Source organism: Acinonyx jubatus, chromosome F2 (assembly GCF_027475565.1).
Source record: "Acinonyx jubatus isolate Ajub_Pintada_27869175 chromosome F2, VMU_Ajub_asm_v1.0, whole genome shotgun sequence".
Classification (NCBI taxonomy): Eukaryota; Metazoa; Chordata; class Mammalia; order Carnivora; family Felidae; genus Acinonyx; species Acinonyx jubatus.
This window is the reverse complement of record NC_069394.1, coordinates 81,573,099-81,594,926: the sequence shown is the minus strand read 5'-3', so window position 1 is coordinate 81,594,926 and position 21,828 is coordinate 81,573,099. Positions and strand designations below refer to the sequence as shown.

At 41.7% G+C, this 21,828-nt stretch overlaps 1 protein-coding gene across 2 annotated transcripts in view; it reads left to right on the top strand.

Annotated features, from left to right (window-relative positions):
* SPIDR (scaffold protein involved in DNA repair) overlaps positions 1–21,828 on the top strand; it is a 493,308-nt gene that overhangs the window by 452,506 nt on the left and 18,974 nt on the right. For both annotated transcript variants that reach the window (XM_015071433.3, XM_053208306.1), the window contains 5 exons: positions 6,319–6,406; positions 7,810–7,953; positions 8,046–8,105; positions 15,960–16,146; positions 16,850–17,002. In XM_015071433.3, coding sequence (XP_014926919.1) covers positions 6,319–6,406; positions 7,810–7,953; positions 8,046–8,105; positions 15,960–16,146; positions 16,850–17,002 — 632 coding nt within the window. The remainder of the gene's footprint in view (positions 1–6,318; positions 6,407–7,809; positions 7,954–8,045; positions 8,106–15,959; positions 16,147–16,849; positions 17,003–21,828) is intronic.

Genomic DNA, 21,828 nt, shown 5'->3' with positions numbered 1-21,828 from the left:
AGTGAAGTCATATGATTTTTGTCTTTCTCTGACTAATTTCACTTAGCATAATACCCTCCAGTTCCATCCATTGCAACATAGTTGCAAATGGCAAGATTTCATTCTTTGATTGCTGAGGAATACTCCATTATACATACGTACCACATCTTCTTTATCCATTCATCCATCAATGGATATTTGGGCTCTTTCCATACTTTGGCTATTGTTGATAGTGCCGTTCTAAACATGGGGTGCATGTGTCCCTTCAAAACAGCACACCTGTATCCCGTGGATAAATGCCTAGTAGTGCAATTGCTGGGTAGGGTAGTTCTATTTTTAGTTTTTTGAGGAACCTCCATACTGTTTTCCAGAGTGACTGCACCAGCTTGCATTCCCACCAACAATGCAAAAGAGATCCTCTTTCTCCGCATCCTCCTCGCCAACATCTGTTGTTGCCTGAGTTGTTAATGTTAGCCATACTGACAGGTGTAAGCTGGTATCTCATTGTGGTTTTGACTTGTATTTCCCTGATGATGAGTGATGTTGAGCATTTTCTCATGTGTCTGTTGACCATCTGGATGTCTTCCTTGGGGAAGTGTCTATTCATGTCTTTCGCCCATTTCTTCACTGGATTATTTGTTTTTTGGGTGTTGAGTTTGATGAGTTCTTTATAGATTTTTGGATACTAACCCTTTATCTGATATGTCATTTGCAAATATCTTCTCCCATTCTGTCAGTTGCCTTTTAGTTTTGCTGATTGTTTCCTTTGCTGTGTAGAAGCTTTTTATTTTGATGAGGTCTCAGTAGTTCATTTTTGCTTTTGTTTCCCTTTCCTCCGGAGACATGCTGAGTAAGAAGTTGCTGCGGGCAAGATCAAAGAGGTTTTTGCCTACTTTCTCCTCGAGGATTTTGATGGCTTCCTGTCTTACATTGAGGTGTTTCATCCATTTTGAGTTTATTTTTGTGTCTGGTGTAAGAAAGTGGTCCAGGTTCATTCTTCTGCATGTCGCCGTCCAGTTTTCCCAGCACCGCTTGCTGAAGAGACTGTCTTTATTCCATTGGATATTCTTTCCTGCTTTGTCAAAGATTAGTTGGCCATAGGTTTGTGGGTCCATTTCTGGGTTCTCTATTCTGTCCCATTGATCTGAGTGTCTGTTCTTGTGCCATGGTTACCACTGTTTTAACAGAGCCCCAGCTTTTTCGTTTTCAAAATAGATTATAAAAGTGTTGTATATGTTCTGTTAAAATTTCAAAGCATCCGAAAAGCATAAAAGTGAATATAGGATAAAAAAACCAAGTGTTCTTTTATAAATCATTCCAGATATAAAATTTCATGTTTCCAAATTTTTTTAAATATGTGTAATAACTTACAAACAAAGTTGGATTTATAACCCCACACATTATTGGGATGTAAAATGGTGCAGTGCCAGCACTATGCACCACAGTTAGGTAGTTCCTCAAAAAGTTAAACACAGAATTACCGTATGACCTAGCAAATTACTCCTAGGTTATCTGCATAAGAGAACTGAAAACGTGTCCACACAGAAACTTGTATATGGATGTTCATAGCAACAGTTTTCATAACAGCTGAGAAGTGGAAATAACCCAAATGTCCATGAACTGATGAATGGATAATAAAATGTCATTTATCCATACCATGGATTATTCAGCCAAAAAAGGAATATAGTACTGACACATGCTATATAAAGACATGATGCTGAGTAAAAGAAGCCAGACACAAAAGACCATATTTAATATTATTCCATTTGTATACAATGCCCATAAAAACAGCAAGTAGATCTGTAGCAAGAGTGACTGCTGACGGGCACAGCACAGGGTGTACCTGGGATGGTATTGGCATGAGGAAACATTCTAGAAGTAGACAGTGGTGAAAGTTCCACAAGTCTATGAATACACTAAAAACCATGCAGTGTACACTTTAAAAGGATGAATTTTTTGGTATGTGACATATCTCAGTTTTAAAAATTAGATTTAAGGGCACTTGGGAGGCTCAGTTGGTTAAGCGTCTGACTCTTCATTTCAGCTCAGGTCATGATCAGGTTCATGGGATCAAGCTCTGAGTTGGGCTCTGCACTGACAATATGCAGCCTGCTTGGGATTCTCTCTCTCTTTCTCTCTCTGCCCCTCTCTCACCCACAAGTACGCAGTGTGCACACTCTAAATAAATAAATAAATAAATAAATAAATAAATAAATAAACAAACAAACAAACCAAAAAACAGTTTAAAAACTAAATTGAAAAATAAAATAAAAATTGTGTTCTGCTGTAAAGAATTTGGGGTGCTCATATTATATCACCTCTCACATAGAAGGGAGTATAACTCTTTCCACGAGCTGTCAACAATCCTCAGTCAAAATACTAGGTACTCATTTTCATGGTAAATATAACTTTTTTATGAAAAATGAGTATACATATATATATATATACATATGCATGTATATATATAACAGAATACAATTTTAACCATTTTAAGTGTGCATTTTGGTAAATATAATTTTAATATGTGCGTATATCTTGATGTCTTCCCATTTAAATACTACCCTGTTGCTATAAATAAAATATAGCTATGGAAGCTTTCTAGTTTTCTGAGATGTGACCCAAATTTTTCTGCAGATTCACTTTATGCAACCTATAAATTAAGATATATCCTAAGAAATTTATTGTGGCAAAATGATGTTTTCAGATTTTTTTTCAGATTTTTTTACCATAAACTGGATGACTTTTTCTGTATGTCCTTTTCCCCCTCTATTTTAATTAAACATATATTTTACAACTTTTAAAAAAAATGAAAATATAAACTTTTGGTGGCATCTACCCATCAGATAATTTGTTTGTTGTTTTAAACATATTTTAAAGGGATGGCTTTTCACAAAGCATGAGTTTCCTATGCAACAAAGTGAAACCTGATACAAAACGAATGGGAAGGACTGAAGTGAGAAGAACAATACACTGTAACTGTGCCAAAAGTTAGCTTCGGCACAAAGTCTGTCCCAGTCAGAGGCTGGAGTCATTTCGAGGGATGTGCGTGCTGCCTGAGACGAAAGCTCTAGTTCACAGAGCCATCTGAATCATATCTATTTTTCAAAACAGTAGAGAAGCTGATTTTTTATAAGATTTTTTTATTTAATGCATTAAAGTATAAATGTGTAACCGGTCCAAACTTTTAAAATTAGCCACTAGCATCCTCTAAATAAGTAAGCATCGTTAAATTCAAAAAGAACTTTTCTAAGGCTATATTCATAGTATAGCACTTGTCAAAGAAAATTCCAAGGGAACACTGCTTCCAAAAAGGACTTCATGGTTATAAATTGAAGAAACTTCCATTTGTCCAGATATTACATGTATCTTTTACACCAGGTTTTCCAGAGTCTCCCACTCCAGTGTGTGTGGCTAAGCCACAGGTAGGCTGCATGTGACAACCCTAACCCACCATAGAACCTTGTCTTCTTGGAGTTTATGGACTCCACACAACAGAAACTCTAAAAATTTAGGAAAATCGATAAACACTTGGTCACTCTCTGGAAAGTGTTATTTTCCTGTTCTGTATAAAGAATCATCTTTTCATCATACCTTTAATTTGACTCTGTTCCTTCACAAAGAAGGTCACTCTGGGGTTAAAATCTTGTCTTCAACTGGGATATTTTTGAACAGAAAACAGCATAGAAGTTAATAGCCCTAAGGGCACTTGGATGGCCTAGTCGGTTAAGTGCCTGACTCTTGATCTCGGCTCAAGATCTTGGGGTCGTGAGATCCAGCCCTACGTAGGGTTCAGCGTGGAGCCTGCTTGGGATACTCTCTCTCTCTCTCTCTCTCTCTCTCTCTCTCTCTCTCGCCCCTACCCCCCTCAAAAAATAAATAAATAAACTTTAAAAAAAAGAAGCTAATAGCCTAAACAATTAGCAATATGAATAATTACAAGAGCATCAGATGCCCAACATGTTGAGTACTTATTCTGAGCATAGAAACCCTAGTAGATGCTGTACTCGCAGTATGTTTTCCACCCCTTGCAGTAACACAACAGGTGTGTACTGATCTCTCCCAACTTTACAGAAGAGGAGACGGAAGGTGCAGGAATTAAGCAAACTTTCTTAAGGTTTCACAGTATATAAAATGCAGAACTAGAACAAGAGACAGGTCTTGTTGCAAGGCCCATGCTGTACCCACTCCGTCGTAAACGAGGGGCTTGAGCAAAGTCTTAGCTTTGCCTTTGAAATGTAGTCAGGTCTAAGGTGAGAAATGGACATATTTATTGGTGTAGAAAATTACTGTTTGCCCACCAACCTTGCATTTCTCCAGACTGCAAATAGGAAATGAGCATATCAAGTGTGTTAGGTCTGATTTCTGCAGTGAAGTATGTAGGTGTTTGTGACAGCTGGGTGTCAGTTCCTCATCCGCTAAGTCTCTTGACCAGTTTGTCTGGGCTGGCACTTCTCTGCAACCAGGACAAATTGATGCCCACCCACTGGGGAGCTCACATCAAACAGTGAGAGGACGGCAGAGGAACATGAGTCAGGTGGCATGCTCCGGGAAAAGAAAGGAGCCAAGCCAGGAGCAGGAAGTACTGGGCACGTGGCAGACAGAGAGCAAGAGGCAAGTCCGTGTCCCATGTCCTTCCTGCCACCCCACCCACCCCCAGGGAGAGACATCATGGGCCCACCCCATTCCTTAGTCTTGGGGAAGGGCAGTGAGAGGTCAAATGAGCTTACCTCTGCATCTTCCCTGACAGCTTTTCCTGACCTTAGGCAGCCCTGGGTCCCCCAGCCCTGTCCGTCACTCACACAGACAGCTGCAACAGGGTACTTCTCAGAATTAATCAAGAGAGGGAGAGAGTAAATTTTCACAGGCAATCCCTTTTTACCATGTGTTACCCACATTTTGCTTATTTGTTTGCTTGATTTTGACCCAAAACCTAAAAATTCACAGGAATGCTATTGAGCTTGGTGTTTGTCACAGGCCATGCCCTACGATTCTATTGAAATTAATTTGAGGAACCCAAAGGGGGTGGGGAGGTGCTTGTGTTGTCTAGTGCAAGCTAAGACCCTCATCTTCAGGTTCTGAGTTGTTCAGTTTTGTTAGCTGCTAGATCCTAAGCACCTAAAACTTGCTGTTAAACATTGAAAGAAATAAGAATATATAGATATTTACTCACACATGCATTCTATCTTGTTGAGAGAGCAAAATCTAAGAAGGCTTTGTGAGATGTGTGTGTATGTGCACACGTGCGTGCATACCAACTAAAACGGGGGGGGGGGGGCTTAGTGTGATAAAATGTAAATAACAAATTTTCCACCTTAACCATTAGTAGTGTCATTGAGTACATTCACACTGTTCAACATCCATCACACCCCTCCAGCTCTAGAATGTTTCCATCTTCCCAAACTAAAACTCCATGACCATTCAACACTAACCGCCTGTTTCCCACCCCCTCAGCCCTTAGCAACCATCATTCCACTTTCTGTTTGTACAAGTTTGATTGCTCTAGGAACCTCATGAGTGGAATCATATAATATTTGTCCTTGTACGTCTGGCTATCTTTTTTACTTTAGATAGCTTATTGATAATTTTTCTTCTTATGAGTAATACATACCTATTTGGAAAAAGATAGGAAACACATAAAAGCCAAAGGAAGAAAGTGTTACTTCTAAGCTGCACTCAGATAACCACTAAAATCATTTGTATATCTTTCAGTATCCTTTTCTTTTGGCTTATTACATGTAGGTATGTGCATAGATACATACATAGAGAAAGACATTATAGTTTGTTGCCTGCTTTTCCATTAGCAAGGTATCAGAAACATTTTCCCATTTTCTTAAACACTTCTATGTAACCACTTCAAAGGCTGTACAATACTTGATTGGAGGGGCGCCTGGGTGGCGCAGTCGGTTAAGCGTCCAACTTCAGCCAGGTCACGATCTCGCGGTCCGTGAGTTCGAGCCCCGCGTCAGGCTCTGGGCTGATGGCTTAGAGCCTGGAGCCTGTTTCCGATTCTGTGTCTCCCTCTCTCTCTGCCCCTCCCCCATTCATGCTCTGTCTCTCTCTGTCCCAAAAATGAATAAACGTTGAAAAAAAATTAAAAAAAAAATACTTGATTGGAGAGCTGTATCACAATGTAATGGACAAACTCCTTCCTGTTCTTGCGCGATTTCAAAGGCCCATTTCTCTGTGTGACAGTGTCTTCCCCATCCGAATCAGCACACATCCTGAATGGTGTCTCCTTGGCATTAGGGATAGTACCTGTTAAGCAAAACTGCACATGCCCAGATCATGAACAGGCACTTAAGTGATGAATACCATCAACAGCATCTTTTTTTTTCCCAGGACAGCAGGGCTTTTCAGCTTGATTGACACCATGTGGCCTCCAGCCATGCCTCTGAAAGCACCTGGCCGTGGCCAAGCCCATGAAGAGGTAAGCCAGCATCTGAGGGGCTTCCCCTGACTGACACCTGCACCATGCCAGGTGCTGAGTCAGGCCCCACCCACAGTTCACATCCCCGAGAAGCCGAGGTCCAGTGACTATCAGCCAGGAGGACAGAGATTCAGACTAGTTCACCTCAGTCTAAAGTCCAGCCTCTGGCTGCTTTCTTTGCTATGCCGCACTCCATTCTTCTTGAGGTTAATTTATGACGATGTCTTAAAACCACAACCACTGCATGCCATTGTAATAATTAGGGTCTTAGCCTCGTACTAAATAAGACACAGGGTGTTTTCCCCTCTGCCTCCCAGATACTGTTAAAACCAACATTCAGTTACCAATTAGAGCACAAACTCATATAATGTGGTAAATAAAACCCATGGTATTGGTACAACTACCCGGTTAGCCAGGGACTTCCCTTCTACTGCATCAAATTGTTTATGGTAGTTGCTCACAGGTAGTAAAACTGACTGATTAAAATGTGTCCTTTCTTCACCATCCTCAAGTATATCCACCAGACTGGCCAGCGGCTGCTTTGGGCCATAGCTCTGAAAGCTGAAAACTGGGGGCTGTCTTGTTTGTGTGGTAGCTGAGTTCCTAGCAGACTGCTAAGACTATAACTCTGTAGTGTGCTAGACCAGTAAACAGTTGTCAACAGTACCCATTTTTTTTAAAAGGGAAGAAGTGTACTTATTTTTTTATTTATTTTTAATGTGTATTCATTTTTTGAGAGAGAGAGAGAGAGCATAAGTGGGGCAGGGGCAGAGAGGGGTGGGGGAACACAGAATGTGAAGCAGGCTCCAGGCTCTGAGCTGTCATTACGGAGCCCGATGCAGGGCTCGAGATCATGACCTGAGCTGAAGTCAGACACTTAATGGACTGAGCCACCCAGGCGCTCAAAGAGGAAGAAGTTTCTAAATGGTGTTTTCAGATATACTCTGAAGAATGGTTTGTTTTTGTTTTTGTTATTTAATTTTTTTAAGTTTATTTATTTACTTAGAGAGAGAGCTCGGGAGGGGCAGAGAGGGGGAGAGAGAGAATCCCAAGCAGGCTCCATATTACCAGCATGGAACCTGATCCCGGGCTCGAACTCACAATCCATGAGATCGTGACCTGAGCCAAAATCTAGAGTCGGATGCTTAACCACCTGAGCCACCCAGGTACTCCTGAAGAATTTTTGTTTTTAATGAAATCTTGAATCCGTAGTAAATTCAAAAAGTGTAAAAGTTCTTATGTTTGTTCCCAGAGATAAACAACATACCAATTTCTTATATAACCTTCCAGGGAGATAGAATGCATCTGTGAATAAATACCTATATATTAAAGAGTAGATTTTAATAATGTATTTGAATCTTTACCAGCACACTTATGTTTGCCTTTGCCTTCATTTTAAACAGGTAGAAACTCGTGTGCCTCCTCCTAGCTTCTGTTACATCCTCTCTGCTCATCCAAGTGTGGGACGGATTGATGTCATAGAAGAAGACCGCATTTCTAAGCTTTACCAACCTCCAGTTACCCGCTTCTTAAGAGAAATTCTTCAGGTATCGTCTGTGTTTCTAATGGGGTCTTTAACTACTTTCACTGTATGTGTGTGTTTTGTGTCATGTTCTAATCATTTTCAATGCCTTTCCAGACCGATGACCACAGTACACGTTGCAGTTTCTATGCCAGAGTGATTTATCAAAGATCACAGGTAATCGATCCCTCTCTCTCTCTTTCCGATAAGGTGTTAAAAAGTTTGCTAAAGGATAACCTCTCATAGAAATTAATGGAGTGCTAAAATGGAAAAGCGTTTTTAAAATGCAGTTGTGTGTGCTCCTAGCCTAGGCAGCAGTGTATCCATTTCTTGTGCAGGTGCAGCCTGCTAGCCAGTGTGGTATGTCCTGGGTGTGAAACAGCCTAGGCATAGCCTGCCTGAGAAGGTCTCAGCCCCGCACTGTGCATTCCTTTCTGGCACACAGGCAGGTCGTAGGAAGGGGGTAAAAGGAGAACTCTCAGGACTGAGCTCGGCCCCTGCCAGAACTGTCCAAGAGCTCTGAGTTAGCGACAGGTGAAGGAAGCCCTGTGGCCCCTGGGAGGCTTTGGCAGTCCTGGGGAGATGCTCATTTGCTGCCTTGCCACTCAACAAATCAGCTAGGAGCAGAAAAGGGAAAGAGATGTTTTGGGTAAGCGGAACACCTGCCGTAAGTTCTGCCAGAAAAAAAAGCTCTGCTGGACCTTAACTCAGAGAGGAACATCTATGCAAATCTGTCACTGGAGGAATACAGACCATCCCATTGTTCAATCCTCGTTTTCCTTTTCTCCGTTCACTTCTTAATCATTTGACAGTGAATTGATACCCCTCCTGAGGAATAAGAGAGTGACTGACATCAGTCATTCACAGTGCTTCCTATGAGCCACCCAGTATTTGGCTCAACAGGCAGGGCGACAGGCCCTCACTGAGGGTGATATCCAGGTTACCTGAGGTGCCTCTTACCTTCCAACCCTGAAGCAAACCGAAGGCTGACTGCAAATTCCCCCACCCACCGTCTGCAGGACACTTAGTATGTTAAGACATGCTTGGCACCTGGCACATTGCCTATTATTCTAACACACATTTCAGGTCGTATGACTGTGTCATAGACAGTGGTTCACTGTGCGGCTGCCATTTACTCTGCAGATAGACTGCTGTCCTCGGGGGCAATATAGCACACGTTGGTGCCCGTAGAGGCTCACCTGCCCACAGCCCCAGCTGACAGCAGAGGTGGGAAGTAAAGAGAGCAGGTGTCCGATATACCATAGCTAAGTCTCACTGCTAGCCCCAGTGGACAGAGAGAGACAAACTACAGGTCGTCTGCCTCACTGCATGAAGGAGCCTTGCCTTCTGGCCAATTGAGAACACTGATACCCTCCTGTCCTGAGTTTTCTGCCAAGAAATAGGCTTCCATTAGCACAGGTGCAGCCTGCCAGCAAGCGTGGGTTTCAGTGGGAGTATGTACCGAAGGATTGGTAGTACTTAGGTGACAGGGGCTTGGAACCCAAAGGAACAGATTCCTCAATGCGTTATAATTCTCTGTACCTCCTGTGTTCTGCTTTTGTGGGGCAGAGAATCACCAGAAACCAACTTCCTCGGGGAGGAATTGAAATAAGCTAGGTCCTGGGGCCACAGTGTGGTCCAGCCAGTCACCTGTACATTACAATGCTGGTTGACTTTAAGAAGGGCACTAGGAGTCGCTGCAAGAACCTGAGTTTTTAAAGAAGATTCTATTGTATCTCCATTATACAAATGGCCAAGTCATGCAGGTGAAAAAGATATTTACCTTTTTTTTAATGATTTTATCTTTAAGTAATCTCTACCCCTAACTTAGGCTCAAACTTACAACCCTGAGATCAAGAGTTGCATGCTCTACCCAACTTAGCCAGCCAGGTGCCCCCTTGACTTGTATTTTGAATAAAATTATTCTAACCTTTTAGATTAATAGTAATTATAGATTCATGTAGGCTGCAAAGAAATAGTGTCCTCCCATGTAGCCTGCCCTGTACTAACTTCTCATACCCAGAGTAGCTACCATTTAACACCCTAACCAAGAAAGTGACATCAGCCACTAATCTGGTGTCATCTTCATAATTAGGTCATTTCATGATAGTTACACAAATGAGACCACGCAATATATATCAGTGATGTCTCCTAGGCCAGCTGCACAAAGTACCAAAAGCTGGATCGCTGAAAACAACAGAAATATATCATTTCACACTTCTGGAGGCTAAAAGTCTGAAATCAAGGAAGGTATCAGCAGGGCCATGCTCTCTGTGATGGCTTCAGGGAAAATCTCCTTGCCTCTTTCAGCTTCTGGTGTTTGCTGGCAATCCTTGGCACATACATGCATCACCCCAGGCACATGGCCATCTGTGTCTTCACATGGCCTTCCCTCTGTGCCTATCAGAATCCAAATTTCCTTTTCTTTTAAGGACACCAGTCATATTGGATGAGGGCCTGCTGAAATGATCTCCTCTTAACTTGGTTACATTTATAAAGACTTTAGTTTCAAATTAGATCACATTCTGACATACTAGAGTTAGGACTTCAACCGATCTTTTTGGAGGGACACAATTCAACCTGTAACAGCTCCTTTGGGAGCTATTTGTTTGGGATTATTTTTCCCCCAATTAATAAAATTCTCTAGAGATTCATCCAGAGAACTAATAATGTTGAACATCTTTTCATGTGTTTATTTGCCATCTGTATAACTTCTTTGATGAAATGTCTATACATGTCTTTTGCCTATTTTCTGTTTGGATTATTTGTTTACTGCTGACTTTTTATTTATTTTTTCAATATGGCATTTTCTTTTATATTTATATTTTTATTTTTTATATTTTGGTTAGATAACATACACTGCAGTATTGGTTTCAGAAGTAGAATTCAGTGATTCATCACTTACATATAATACCCAGTGCTCATCACAAGTGCAGTCCTTAATGCCCATTACCCATTTAGCCCATCTCCCACCCATGTCCCTCCATCAATCCTCAGTTTGTTCTCTCGTTAAGAGTCTCTTGTGGTATGTTTCCCTTTCTTCTCTTCCTGCCCCTCCTTTTCATATGTTCATCTGTTTTGTTTCTTAAATTCCGAATATAACTGCTGAATTTTATAAGTTCTTTATATAATCTCTATACAAAGCCTTTGTCAGATATGTGATTTGCCAATATTTCTCAGGGTCTATAATCTGTGTTTTCATCCTTTCAACAGGGGTTTTGCAGAGCAGAGTTTTTCAGTTTTATGTGGTCAAATGTATTAACTTTCCCTCTTATGGATCATGCCTTTGTCATTAAGTCTAAGACAAGTCAAGTCTCTTTGCCTAGTCTTAGGTCCCAAAGTTTATCTTTTTTTTTTTAAATGTTTACTTATTTTTAAGAGACAGAGAGCACGCGCTCAGCGTGCGCGCGCGCACACACACACACACACACACACACACACACACGTGAATGGGGGAGGGGCAGAGGCAGAGAGACAAAAAGAATCCCAAGCAGACTTCTCACTGTCAGCACAGAGCCAAGGATGGGGCTGGATCTCACGAATTGTGAGATCATGACCTGAGCCCAAATCAAGAGTCAGATGCGCAACTGACTGAGCTACCCAGGTGCCCCCCAAATTTATGCTTTATGTTCTTTTCCAGAAGATTTATAATTTTACATTTGAGTATGCTGCATTTTTGAGTTGGTTTTTTAATAAAGTGTGTAGTTTAGGTCAAAGTTCATTTTTTTTTTGCCTAGAGATGTCCAGTGTTCCAGCATTATTTGTTGATAGGTTGTCCTTCCTCCATTGAATTGCTTTTGCAACTTTGTCAAAAATTAATGGGGCATTTTTGTGTGGAAGAGATCTTTTTTTGTTGTTGTTGTTCTTAAGTAGGCTTCACACCCAGCGTGGAACCCAACACGGGGCTTGAACTCACAACCATGAGATCAAGACTTGACTGAGATCAGGAGTCAAACACTTAACTGTCTGAGCCACCCAGGCGCCCCAGAAGAGATCCATTTTTAATAAAATTTTAGTAATAATAATGGTAGTACAGCTTTCAATTAGTTGGTTATTTGTGTCTTTTTACAGAGGATATTATTTGTTACTGATTTTATTCATAACCCCAATGGTAACAATAAATTGATAGTTAATTTCAAAGGAAGTTAGACAATTTTGGCTCATCAAGAAATTAAAAAAGAGACAGTAAGCCAAATCCAGGGTATTTACAAAGAGTATCTAAAATCTTTGAATGCTGTCAGAAGAAGTCCCAACTATAGATAATCTTATAGAAATCTTTGCCCTTCCTGAGATATCTACCATTTTTTAAAATGTGATTTTGCTAGTTGTTCCCCTAAAATCATTTATAATTCCATGGTCCAATACAGGATCTTGCATTGCACTTAGCTGTCATGTTTCTTTCCTCTTCAAATAGAACGTTTCTGCATCTTTGCTTATTTTTTAGGACCTTAACATTTTTGAAGAATAGAGATCAGTTACTTAGAGTATCTCTCCCTTTGGATTTACCTCGTGTTAGCTCATGACTAGATTCAAGCTATGCATTTTTGTCAGGAATACCACATAAAAATACTGTCTTCGTATCAGAAAGCACACAGCTGATTTGTCCCAGTGCTGTAATATTTTATCAGCTGATTACAATGGTGTTATCTAAGATGCTCAAAATCACTCATCATCAGGGAAATACAAATCAGGACTACCATGAGATACCACCTCACACCTATCAAAATGGCTAAGAGTAACAACACAGGAAACAACAGGTGTTGGCAAGGATGTGGAGAAAGGGGAACCCTTTTGCACTGTTGGTGGGCGTGCAAACTGGTGAACTATGGAGAACAGTGTGGAGGCTCCTCAAAAAGTTAAAAGTAGAACTACCCTACAATCCAGCAATTGCACTACTAGGTATTTATCCAAAGGATACAAAAATACAGATTTGAAGGGGCACATGCACCCCAATGTTTATAGCAGCATTATCAACAATAGCCAAATTATGAAAATAGCCCAATATCCACTGACTAATGAATGGATAAAGAAGAGGTGATTGATATATATATTAGTTGTGAAAAAGAAATCTTCCTATTTGCAATGACATGGATGGAGCTAGTGAGTATTGTGCTACGTGAAATAAGTCAGAGAAAGACAAAGACCATATGATTTCACTCATATATGAAACTTAAGAAACAAAACAAATGAGCAAAGGGGGGAAAAAAAGAGAGAGGCAAACCAGAAAACAGACTCTTAACTATAGAAAACAAATAGGGTTGCTAGAGGGGAGGTGGACAGGGAATGAGCTTAATGGATGATGGGTGTTAAGGAGGGCACTTTGATGATCACTGGGTGTTATATAGAAGTGATGAACCACTAAATTCTACACCTGAAACTAATAACATGCACTGTATGTTAACTAACTGGAATTTAAAGAAAAACTTTTGAAAAAAAAATATGGTGTTTTCTAGTTTTCTCCACTCTAAAGTTAGTAACTATCTGATCCATATAAAGGAAGATATTTGGGTGGGACAGGGGTGGAAAGATATATGTATGTAGGAAGATACATTGAGACTATGTAAATGTCCTATTTTCATCAAACTTTTACTCACTCATTTTAATATCCATATGATTCTTGGCCTGAATTATTACTCTGATAGTGACCTAATGGTAGTTTTCTAACTCTAGCTTACCTTCTATATTTATTAGTTGCATTCAGCTATACTTAGGAGCTTTTTATTTCCTTGATTTAATTATGTATTCACTTACTTATATCAGTATGGACCAGTGAATTCAGTTTTTATTCAATGAGTTATAATCTTACTGTTGTTCATTTGGATGTTCAAATTTACCAGATTCAGGCTGGCTCATGTGCCCTTTGGGCATGTTCCTGTATCCTTTTAAGTACTTGCTTGCTGTCTGACACAATAAGATGTTTCAGACTCACCTTGTGCTTTCTCTGCTCTGGAAACAGCCATCTCTTCAAGGAGGCCTGGTTGATTTTAATGGAAAACAGCATTTAAACAAAGGTCTGGTAACTAGATGGGCTCATTGCCACTGGCATGTTATTGCCTTCAGACCCTCTCAGTGAACAGAACAAGGAAGTATTACGTATGTAAACCCATGCACACATACACATAAATCTGTATTTCTTTCCATCTCTCCATCTATATCTGAAATCTTAATTTTACACCAATATCTCCAACTGTAGGTCATTACCACATAATTGATTTTAGGTTTTCCCCATTTCCATATTTATAACTCCCCTATCTAATAGTGAGAAACCTGGCTCTCATTTTCCTCCATATAATTTACTCTAATTTCCTATGTGTAATCAGCATTTCAACCATGTGAGCTCCCCCTTGACCCAAACCCACAACTCCTACCATGCAAGTCACTTTCTCTGCCCATTCCTGTCAACCAGCCAAATGGAATCCTCAAACTGACCATGCCATCAATCCACACAAGCAACACCAACTGAACCTCAAGCCAGACAGGTTGTCATGGTCCAGCCCTACTGACTACAAGGGTCTTCCCAGGCAAATCCTTGGCCTCATTGGATCTACTAAATGCTAAACTCTGACCAAGGGTAAAGGGCAGAATACCACTATAATGAACTTTAAAAGACATTACAACTTTTGCAGATGAAAGAAAATTATAGGGGTGCCTGGGTGACTCAGTTAGGCGTCTGAGTCTTGATTTCGGCTCAGGTCACATTCTCACAGTTGGTGAGTTGGAGCCCCATATTGGGCTCTGTGCTGATAGTGCAGAGCCTGCTTGGAATTCTCTCTCTCCCCTTCTCTCTCTGTTTCTGGCGCGCGCTCTCTCTCTCTCTCTCTCTCTCTCTCTCTGAAAAATAAATGAACTTAAAAAAAAAAGAAAATTATTATCAGGTCCAATTGTTTGCTAGTGACCAAGACACATAGATTCTATTGTATACTTGAAAGAATAAAAAAGAAAAAGAAAAATTGTTGCAGATACAACAGTTATTTTATTCCTGCTTTATACCACGGCCCTATGCAAAGTCTGAGGGCAGTACTAAATAAGCCTGTCTTAGTCAGTTTGGGCTGCTATGGATTAAGCAGCAGCTGTTCATTTCTCACAGGTCTGAGTTCAAATTGCCAACATGGTCAGGTTCTCAGTGAGGCCCCTCCTGTTGATTTACAAAAGGATATGTCTTTGCATCCTCGCAATGTGGAAGGCAGGAGAGGAGACAAACTGCCTCATGTGTTACAAGGACCCTGATTCCACCATCAAGGTGACACCCTCATGACCTAATTACCTCCTGAATACCGCACCTACCATTACGATCACACTGGAGGTCAGGAATTCAACTTATGAATTGAGGATGTGGGAGTGGATGTGAACATTCAGTTTATAACAATCTCTGATCCCTAGGAAACCTACGTCTAACAGGAGAGAAGAATGTGTATGGACTAAATATAAGACAGTGTGGTAATTCACATTCTGGGTATGGGAACATGAGATCTGGACAAAAAGAGCAGTGAAATCTCCCTGAGTAGGTCAAGGACAATACGTTAGTGCCAAGGAAGGGCAGACTGTATCCCAGCAAAGGAGCCCTTTAGACAAGTACAGGGTTGGGGTTCCCAGGGCTCAGCCATGTCAATCAGGTTGGATTGTTTGCTAGTGACCAAGACACGCAGACTCTATTGCATATTTGAAAACATTTGTGGGAATGATATCTAAAATAGTGTTGTAATAATCATCTAACATTATTGCTTTTAAAAGTTTGGATATTAGGGGCGCCTGGGTGGCTCTGTCGGTTTAGCGTTCAAATTCGGCTCAGGTCATAACCTCACAGTTCGTGAGTCCGAGCCCCACATCGGACTCACTGCTGTCAGCCTGTTGGCTCACTTCGGATCCTCTGTCCCCTCTCTCTCTGCCCCTCTCTTGCTTATGCTCTCTCTCTCAAAAAATAAGTTAAAAACATTAATTTTCTTTTAAGTCTTGGACGTTAGAATAGCTATTAAAGTTAATAGACTTGACTGTGTCTTTGAATTGTAACTAAATGATTTGCTTCTTCCACAGCAAAGGGAGATTTGGCTGATGGTGACTGATGTCACCCTGCAGATGCAGGATGAGAATAACTCTGGCCTCCCCAAAACTGTACCAGTCTGTGTGGCCCCCTCATGTGTGCTGAGCCAGGAAGTCGTGGAAGCGCTCGCCGAGGCTACCCCTCACAGCTTCCTCTTCAGGGACACTCTCCGAGCCCAGGGTATGCTTTCTTCTTCCCAGTTTTGACCCAACAGCCACTGATAGACGCCACAGAATGGCATTGTGGCTTGTCAGTGCCTCTGACTTATTTGGAACTGCGTCCCTTCATGAAGCCAACTGCGGACGTGGTGTGTGGAGTGGAAGAGACCCGTGGTACCAGCCTGGGGCTTCAAATGACCCCTGTCATGGCCACCTGGACAGAACTAGAACGCTTGCGGTGCTGACACCTCCTGTGAAAGATGCTGTTGGTCACTCAAAGATGGTCTCTTGGTGGCACACTTTACAGGTGCAAAAGCCACCTGAAGCCATTGCCTGAAACATCACTTTTTAAAACAAACAAATGCCTGGAACATTATAAATATATGCTTAGATCAATCAGCTCTTTTTTTCCAGGAATCAAATTAGAATCCTGCCTAAACTACATATTTTTTATTTGATTGAGGTGTAATTTGCATACCACAAAATTCACCTTTCCAAATTGAATTTGAATCTAGTATTTGTGTGCTTTTCCAGCTTAGCACACTGGTGGCTTTAGGACTTCCTTTCTGCACAGTGCATGTGTCGTAGGACACAAGGGAGGGGGCGCAAAACTGTGCCCTCTGCCCACACAGCCTTAGGAGGCTGGCAAAGGACACTGTCCTCACTGGGAGGAAAACTCACTTTCTCTTCAGTGCTTCCATAATCCGAAGTGTCTCTGTCGGCAGGTCAGATTGTTTGTGTTGAACGAAGTGTCCTTTTGCTTCAAAAGCCCCTTTTGGGTATGGCCTCCAGTGCTCCCTCCTGTGAACTGACCAGCCCTGTGAAGCTCAATGAACTGGATTCTGTCACTCAGGTCAACTCCATTTGCAGCGTTCAAGGTGGGTAGTCAAGTCAATCCTGGTGGAAATGGAAATGGTATTTACATTTTGTTAAATATCATACTTCATATTCGTTTCCTCATTCATTAAGCAAGTATTTATTGTTGTCTCACATGTTCCAGACTTTGGATACATAAGGAACAAAATCAGAAGAGGTTCTTGCCTCTTCGACTCACAGTCTATATAGAAAGACACCAGTCAGCTATGCACACGATCAGACTTGGAACTGCAGCGTTCAGAGCGCTCCAAGTACTGATTGCTGGGACCTCACATTGTTAGGGAGGTCACTGTAGCTGCCCCAAGGACAGGAGCTTTGTGCTGCAATCTGAAGCAGGAAGTAGCTAAGTAGGTGAAGGAGTAGAGGCAGGAAGCATGTCTGAAGGGAAAAAACCAGGACACGTAAAGGCTGCTGACAGGGCCGTGTCAGGGAGCACCAGAGTTTGGAAGGGGGCTGGAAAGGCATCTGGATGGAGGGAATGACTGGAGACTAGGCTGAGAGGCCAACCCCTGCCCGCGTGGTTGGCCCTGGCAGGAGTGTGCTCTGTCACTGACAGGAGGGTGATCCAGTGTTTGTCTCTGCAGAGCAGAGTGGAAGGGCCAGGGCCTTGGGTAATAGCCAGTGGGAGGGCAAGCAGCAGTCCCAAGGCATGAGATAAGGGAAGAGGTGAAGTAAACATGGAAGAGGGTTTAGTTGGGGGAAACTGACAGGTTGGGTAGTGAATTCAGTACAGAGGAAGCAAGGCACAGATGAAGGCTGGGAACATCCCTGCTGATGTCTGAGATCCCGGTTTAGGCCGCAAGGTGATCGTAGAGCTGTTGACGGGAATCGGACGTGGCAGATGAGGCCAGCTTTGAGAGCTCAACTTTAGCTATGCCTTGACGAGTTTAGATGTTTGATCCATCTGAAAAGACATTTCAGTAGCTGATTGGATATGTGAGTCTGGGCTCAACATAGCATTAATATTCTCCTTTTTAACTTTCTAAATTTTTCAGTGGAAAAAGTAGTGCCTGTCCAGTGGAACTAGTGAAAGATGAATAAAGAGAAAGAGAAATTATCTCCTACTGTGCACCTGCCATGCTGCACTCTGTACACACAGGAGCACATGCGTTTGCCCCCTTCGGAGGGAGTGTGTGCGACTGCACGACTTTGTAAAACACATTATCCTGGCGCTTGCTTTCCTCACTTAGGACTCTAGCAGGGATGTCCATCCAGATGGGTAGATAAAGATCTAACTCAAGATATTAATTGTTGCATAATATTCCCTTCTATGAATAAACTGTCTCTCCACTGATGGGCATCAAACATGTTCCCCTGTTTTTGCAATTATAAACAAGGCTGAAATAAACACGCTTTACATCAATCCCTACTGATTTCTTTGCAGGAAGATTTCAGGGTCTTAGGGTTCGTGTATTTTTTAAACAACTTTACTGAGGTATAACTTACATCACTACAATTCATTCATTTAAGATGTTTTAGTATGTTCACAGATATGCAACTGTCACTACAATCTAATTTAAAACATTGTTGGGGCACCTGGCTGGCTCAGTCGGTAGAGCATGTAACTCCTGATCTCCAGGTTGTCAGTTTGAGACCCATATTTAAAAAAAAAAAAAAAAAAAAAAGGCACTGTCATCATTCCAAAATGAACCTCATGCCCATTGTCAGTGCCATTATGCTCTCCCACCCCAACCACTTCCCCTGGTCTTAGGAAAACACTGATCTACTTTCCGTCTTTATAGGTTTGCTTTTTCTGGATATTTCACATACACAAAGTCATACGTTGTATGGTCTTTCATGATTGGCTTCTTTCATTTGGCATAACGTTTTCAAAGTTATCCATGATGTACTATGGGGTCAGCGCTTTATTTCTTTTTATGACTGAATGTTTCATTGTATGGAGGCACCACATCTTGTTTTTTCCATTCATCAGTTGATGGACATTGGGTCATTTCCACTTTCTGGCTACTGTAAGTAGTGCCGCTATGAATATTTATGGACAAGTTTTTTGTTTGAACCCCTGTTTTTGAATTTTGGGTATGTATCTAGGGATGGAATTGCTGGGTCATATGGGAAACCCTGTGCTTAGCCTCTTTGAAGAAATGCAAAAGTGTTTTCCAAAGTGGCCACACAATTGGCTTGTGTATTCTTAATATTAAAAGATATTGTTAATTTCCAAAAAATATACAGAAATTCATATTTCCAAAAGGCCTTCTAAGAGGACCTGTTCCCACCAGCCTTGCCCATCATAAGATTCCTGAGTCTTTTTATAATTTTTATAAACAGCAAAATCTCTGATCCCATTGTTGCTCTAATTCACATTCTCCTGCCTGCTTGTGAGGTTGAGCACTTATTCATTGTGTTCAGGCGATTTGGATCTTCTCTTCTGTGCATTTTCTTTTAGTGTTAAGGCCAAAACATAACTAAAGTTGTGATTCAAAGTGAGAAATGAGAGCAGTATAGCCTGGTGGTCCCGAAGAAAGCAGACTCTTCCATTTTGTCACCTAACACAGGGCTAATAGAATCCACCTTAAAGCATTGTTGAGGGTTAAACGAGATAATGCACATGAGGCTTTGGGGGCTTGGAGTGCTCACCGACTAGTGGAGAAGGATGACCGCCCCTGACAAGGAGGGCTGGATGACAGCAAAAGCCCATGAGGCAGTGGGTGGGTGGCCTTGGGACCATCAGGATTTGTCAGGCAGAGTTGGGGAAGGCCTTCCAGACAGATGAAGGCCATATAGAAAACCCACGGAGATGCCAAGGGCAGTTGTAAAAGCTTTCTGTGCTGGAGGAGTCAGGGACCTCTTGGGATGGAGCTGTTTCTGTCTCATTCTGCTATTCCAGTCATGCCAGCCACGGAGGCTGTGTGATCAGTTGTCTTAAATGAAGCAATTCTGTGAGCGCTGTAGATAGACTGTGGTACAGAGCCAGGGTTGGTTGCTGGCAGGCTGTTTGGAAGCATGCCGGTAAGGAAGGGCTGGGAGTCTGCAGAGGCTGCCTGGACTGTTGGGGCATCTGAGCGCTGGCTGCGCTGGGCCCCTGGGCACACAGGCTGTGAGGACCGTGCACGCTGCAGATGTATGCCCCGGAGCAGATAGATGCGCTGCGCATTTGTCCTCATCACCGTGCCCACAGCGTGCTACCGCTGGCACATCTCCTCCTCCTCCAGAGGCCCCCCTTGCACCTTCATTCTCTCCAGCGGTTGCTCCTGTTCTCCCACCCCTCACCTCTCTCAGAGCCCAGGATTGGTCCGGGGCCCAGAGGAGAGAGAAGGGTGTGGGAGCGGTGTTCTCTGCCCCACATTTGAGGGGAACCACCACGCACCCACACTGCTTAAGCTGTTCAGGACCCGGTTATTGTAAGACCATAAGAATTGCTACCGCCTGTAGCACCGTTTCAGCTAGAACCGCAGTATAGAAGTGAGCAGACATGGGGCCAGGGGGTTTCCTTGCTCTGTTCCTGATCTTAAGGGGAAAGCATCTACTTAGTCAACCAGCTGTAGGGGTTTTGTTTATTTGTCATTCTTTCTGGTAAAGATAGTATCTCTTTATTCCGTACTTTGCAAGAAAAAATATTAGCTCTTTTGTGCTTCTTTTACTCCACTCTTCCTTGCCACCTTCCTACAGTTGTTTCTGTACTTTATAGTAGAAAGATGGGTGATATTCTCTTCTATAACCATAATTAAGCCTTGAACACTGTCTACAGATTGATTTTTTTTTTACATTTTCAAAGGTGAAAATCAATAAATGGTATTTTTAGTGTTATGATTATATAAATATTTTTCACTGAATAGGAAAATAGTATACTGTACTTCTGTTTCCTTGTTTGTTTGGGGTTTTTTTGTTTGTTTGTTTGTTTAATTTACATACAAGTTAGTTAGCATATAGCACAACAATGATTTCAGGAGTAGATTCCTTAGTGCCCCTTCCCCATTTAGCCCTTCCCCCCTCCCACAACCCCTCCAGTAACCCTCAGTTTGTTCTCCATATTTATGAGTCTCTTCTCTTTTGTCCCCCTCCCTGTTTTTATATTATTTTTGTTTCCCTTCCTTTATGTTCATCTGTTTTGTCTCTTAAAGTCCTCGTATGAGTGAAGTCATATGATATTTGTCTTTTTCTCACTGAGTAATTTTGCTTAGCATAATACCCTCTAATTCCATCCACGGAGTTGCAAATGGCAAGATTTCATTCTTTTTGATTGCCGAGTAATACTCCATTGTATGTATATATATATATATATATATATATATATATATATATATATATACCACATCTTTATCCATTCATCTGTTGATGGACATTGGGTCTCTTTCCGTACTTTGGGTATTGTTAATGGCGCTGCTATAAACATTGGGGTGCATGAGTCCCTTCAAAACAGCACACCTGTATCCCGTGGATAAATGCCTAGTAGTGCGATTGCTGGGTCGTAGGGTAGTTCTATTTTTAATTTTTTGAGGAACTTCCATCTTTTTTCCAGAGTGGCTGCACCAGTTTGCATTCCCACCAGCAGTGCAAAAGAGATCCTCTTTCTCCACATCCTCGCCAACATCTATTGTTGCCTGACTTGTTAATGTTAGCCATTCTGACAGGTGTGAGGTGGTATCTCATTGTGGTTTTGATTTGTATTTCTCTGATGATGAATGATGGTTTTTCATGTGTCGGCCATCTGGATGTCTTCTTTGGAGAAGTGTCTATTCATGTCTTTTGCCCATTTCTTCACTGGATTATTTGTTTTTTGAGTGTTGAGTTTGAAAAGTTCTTTATAGATTTTGTACTAACCCTTATCTGATATGTCATTTGCCAATATCTTCTCCCATTACATTTGTTG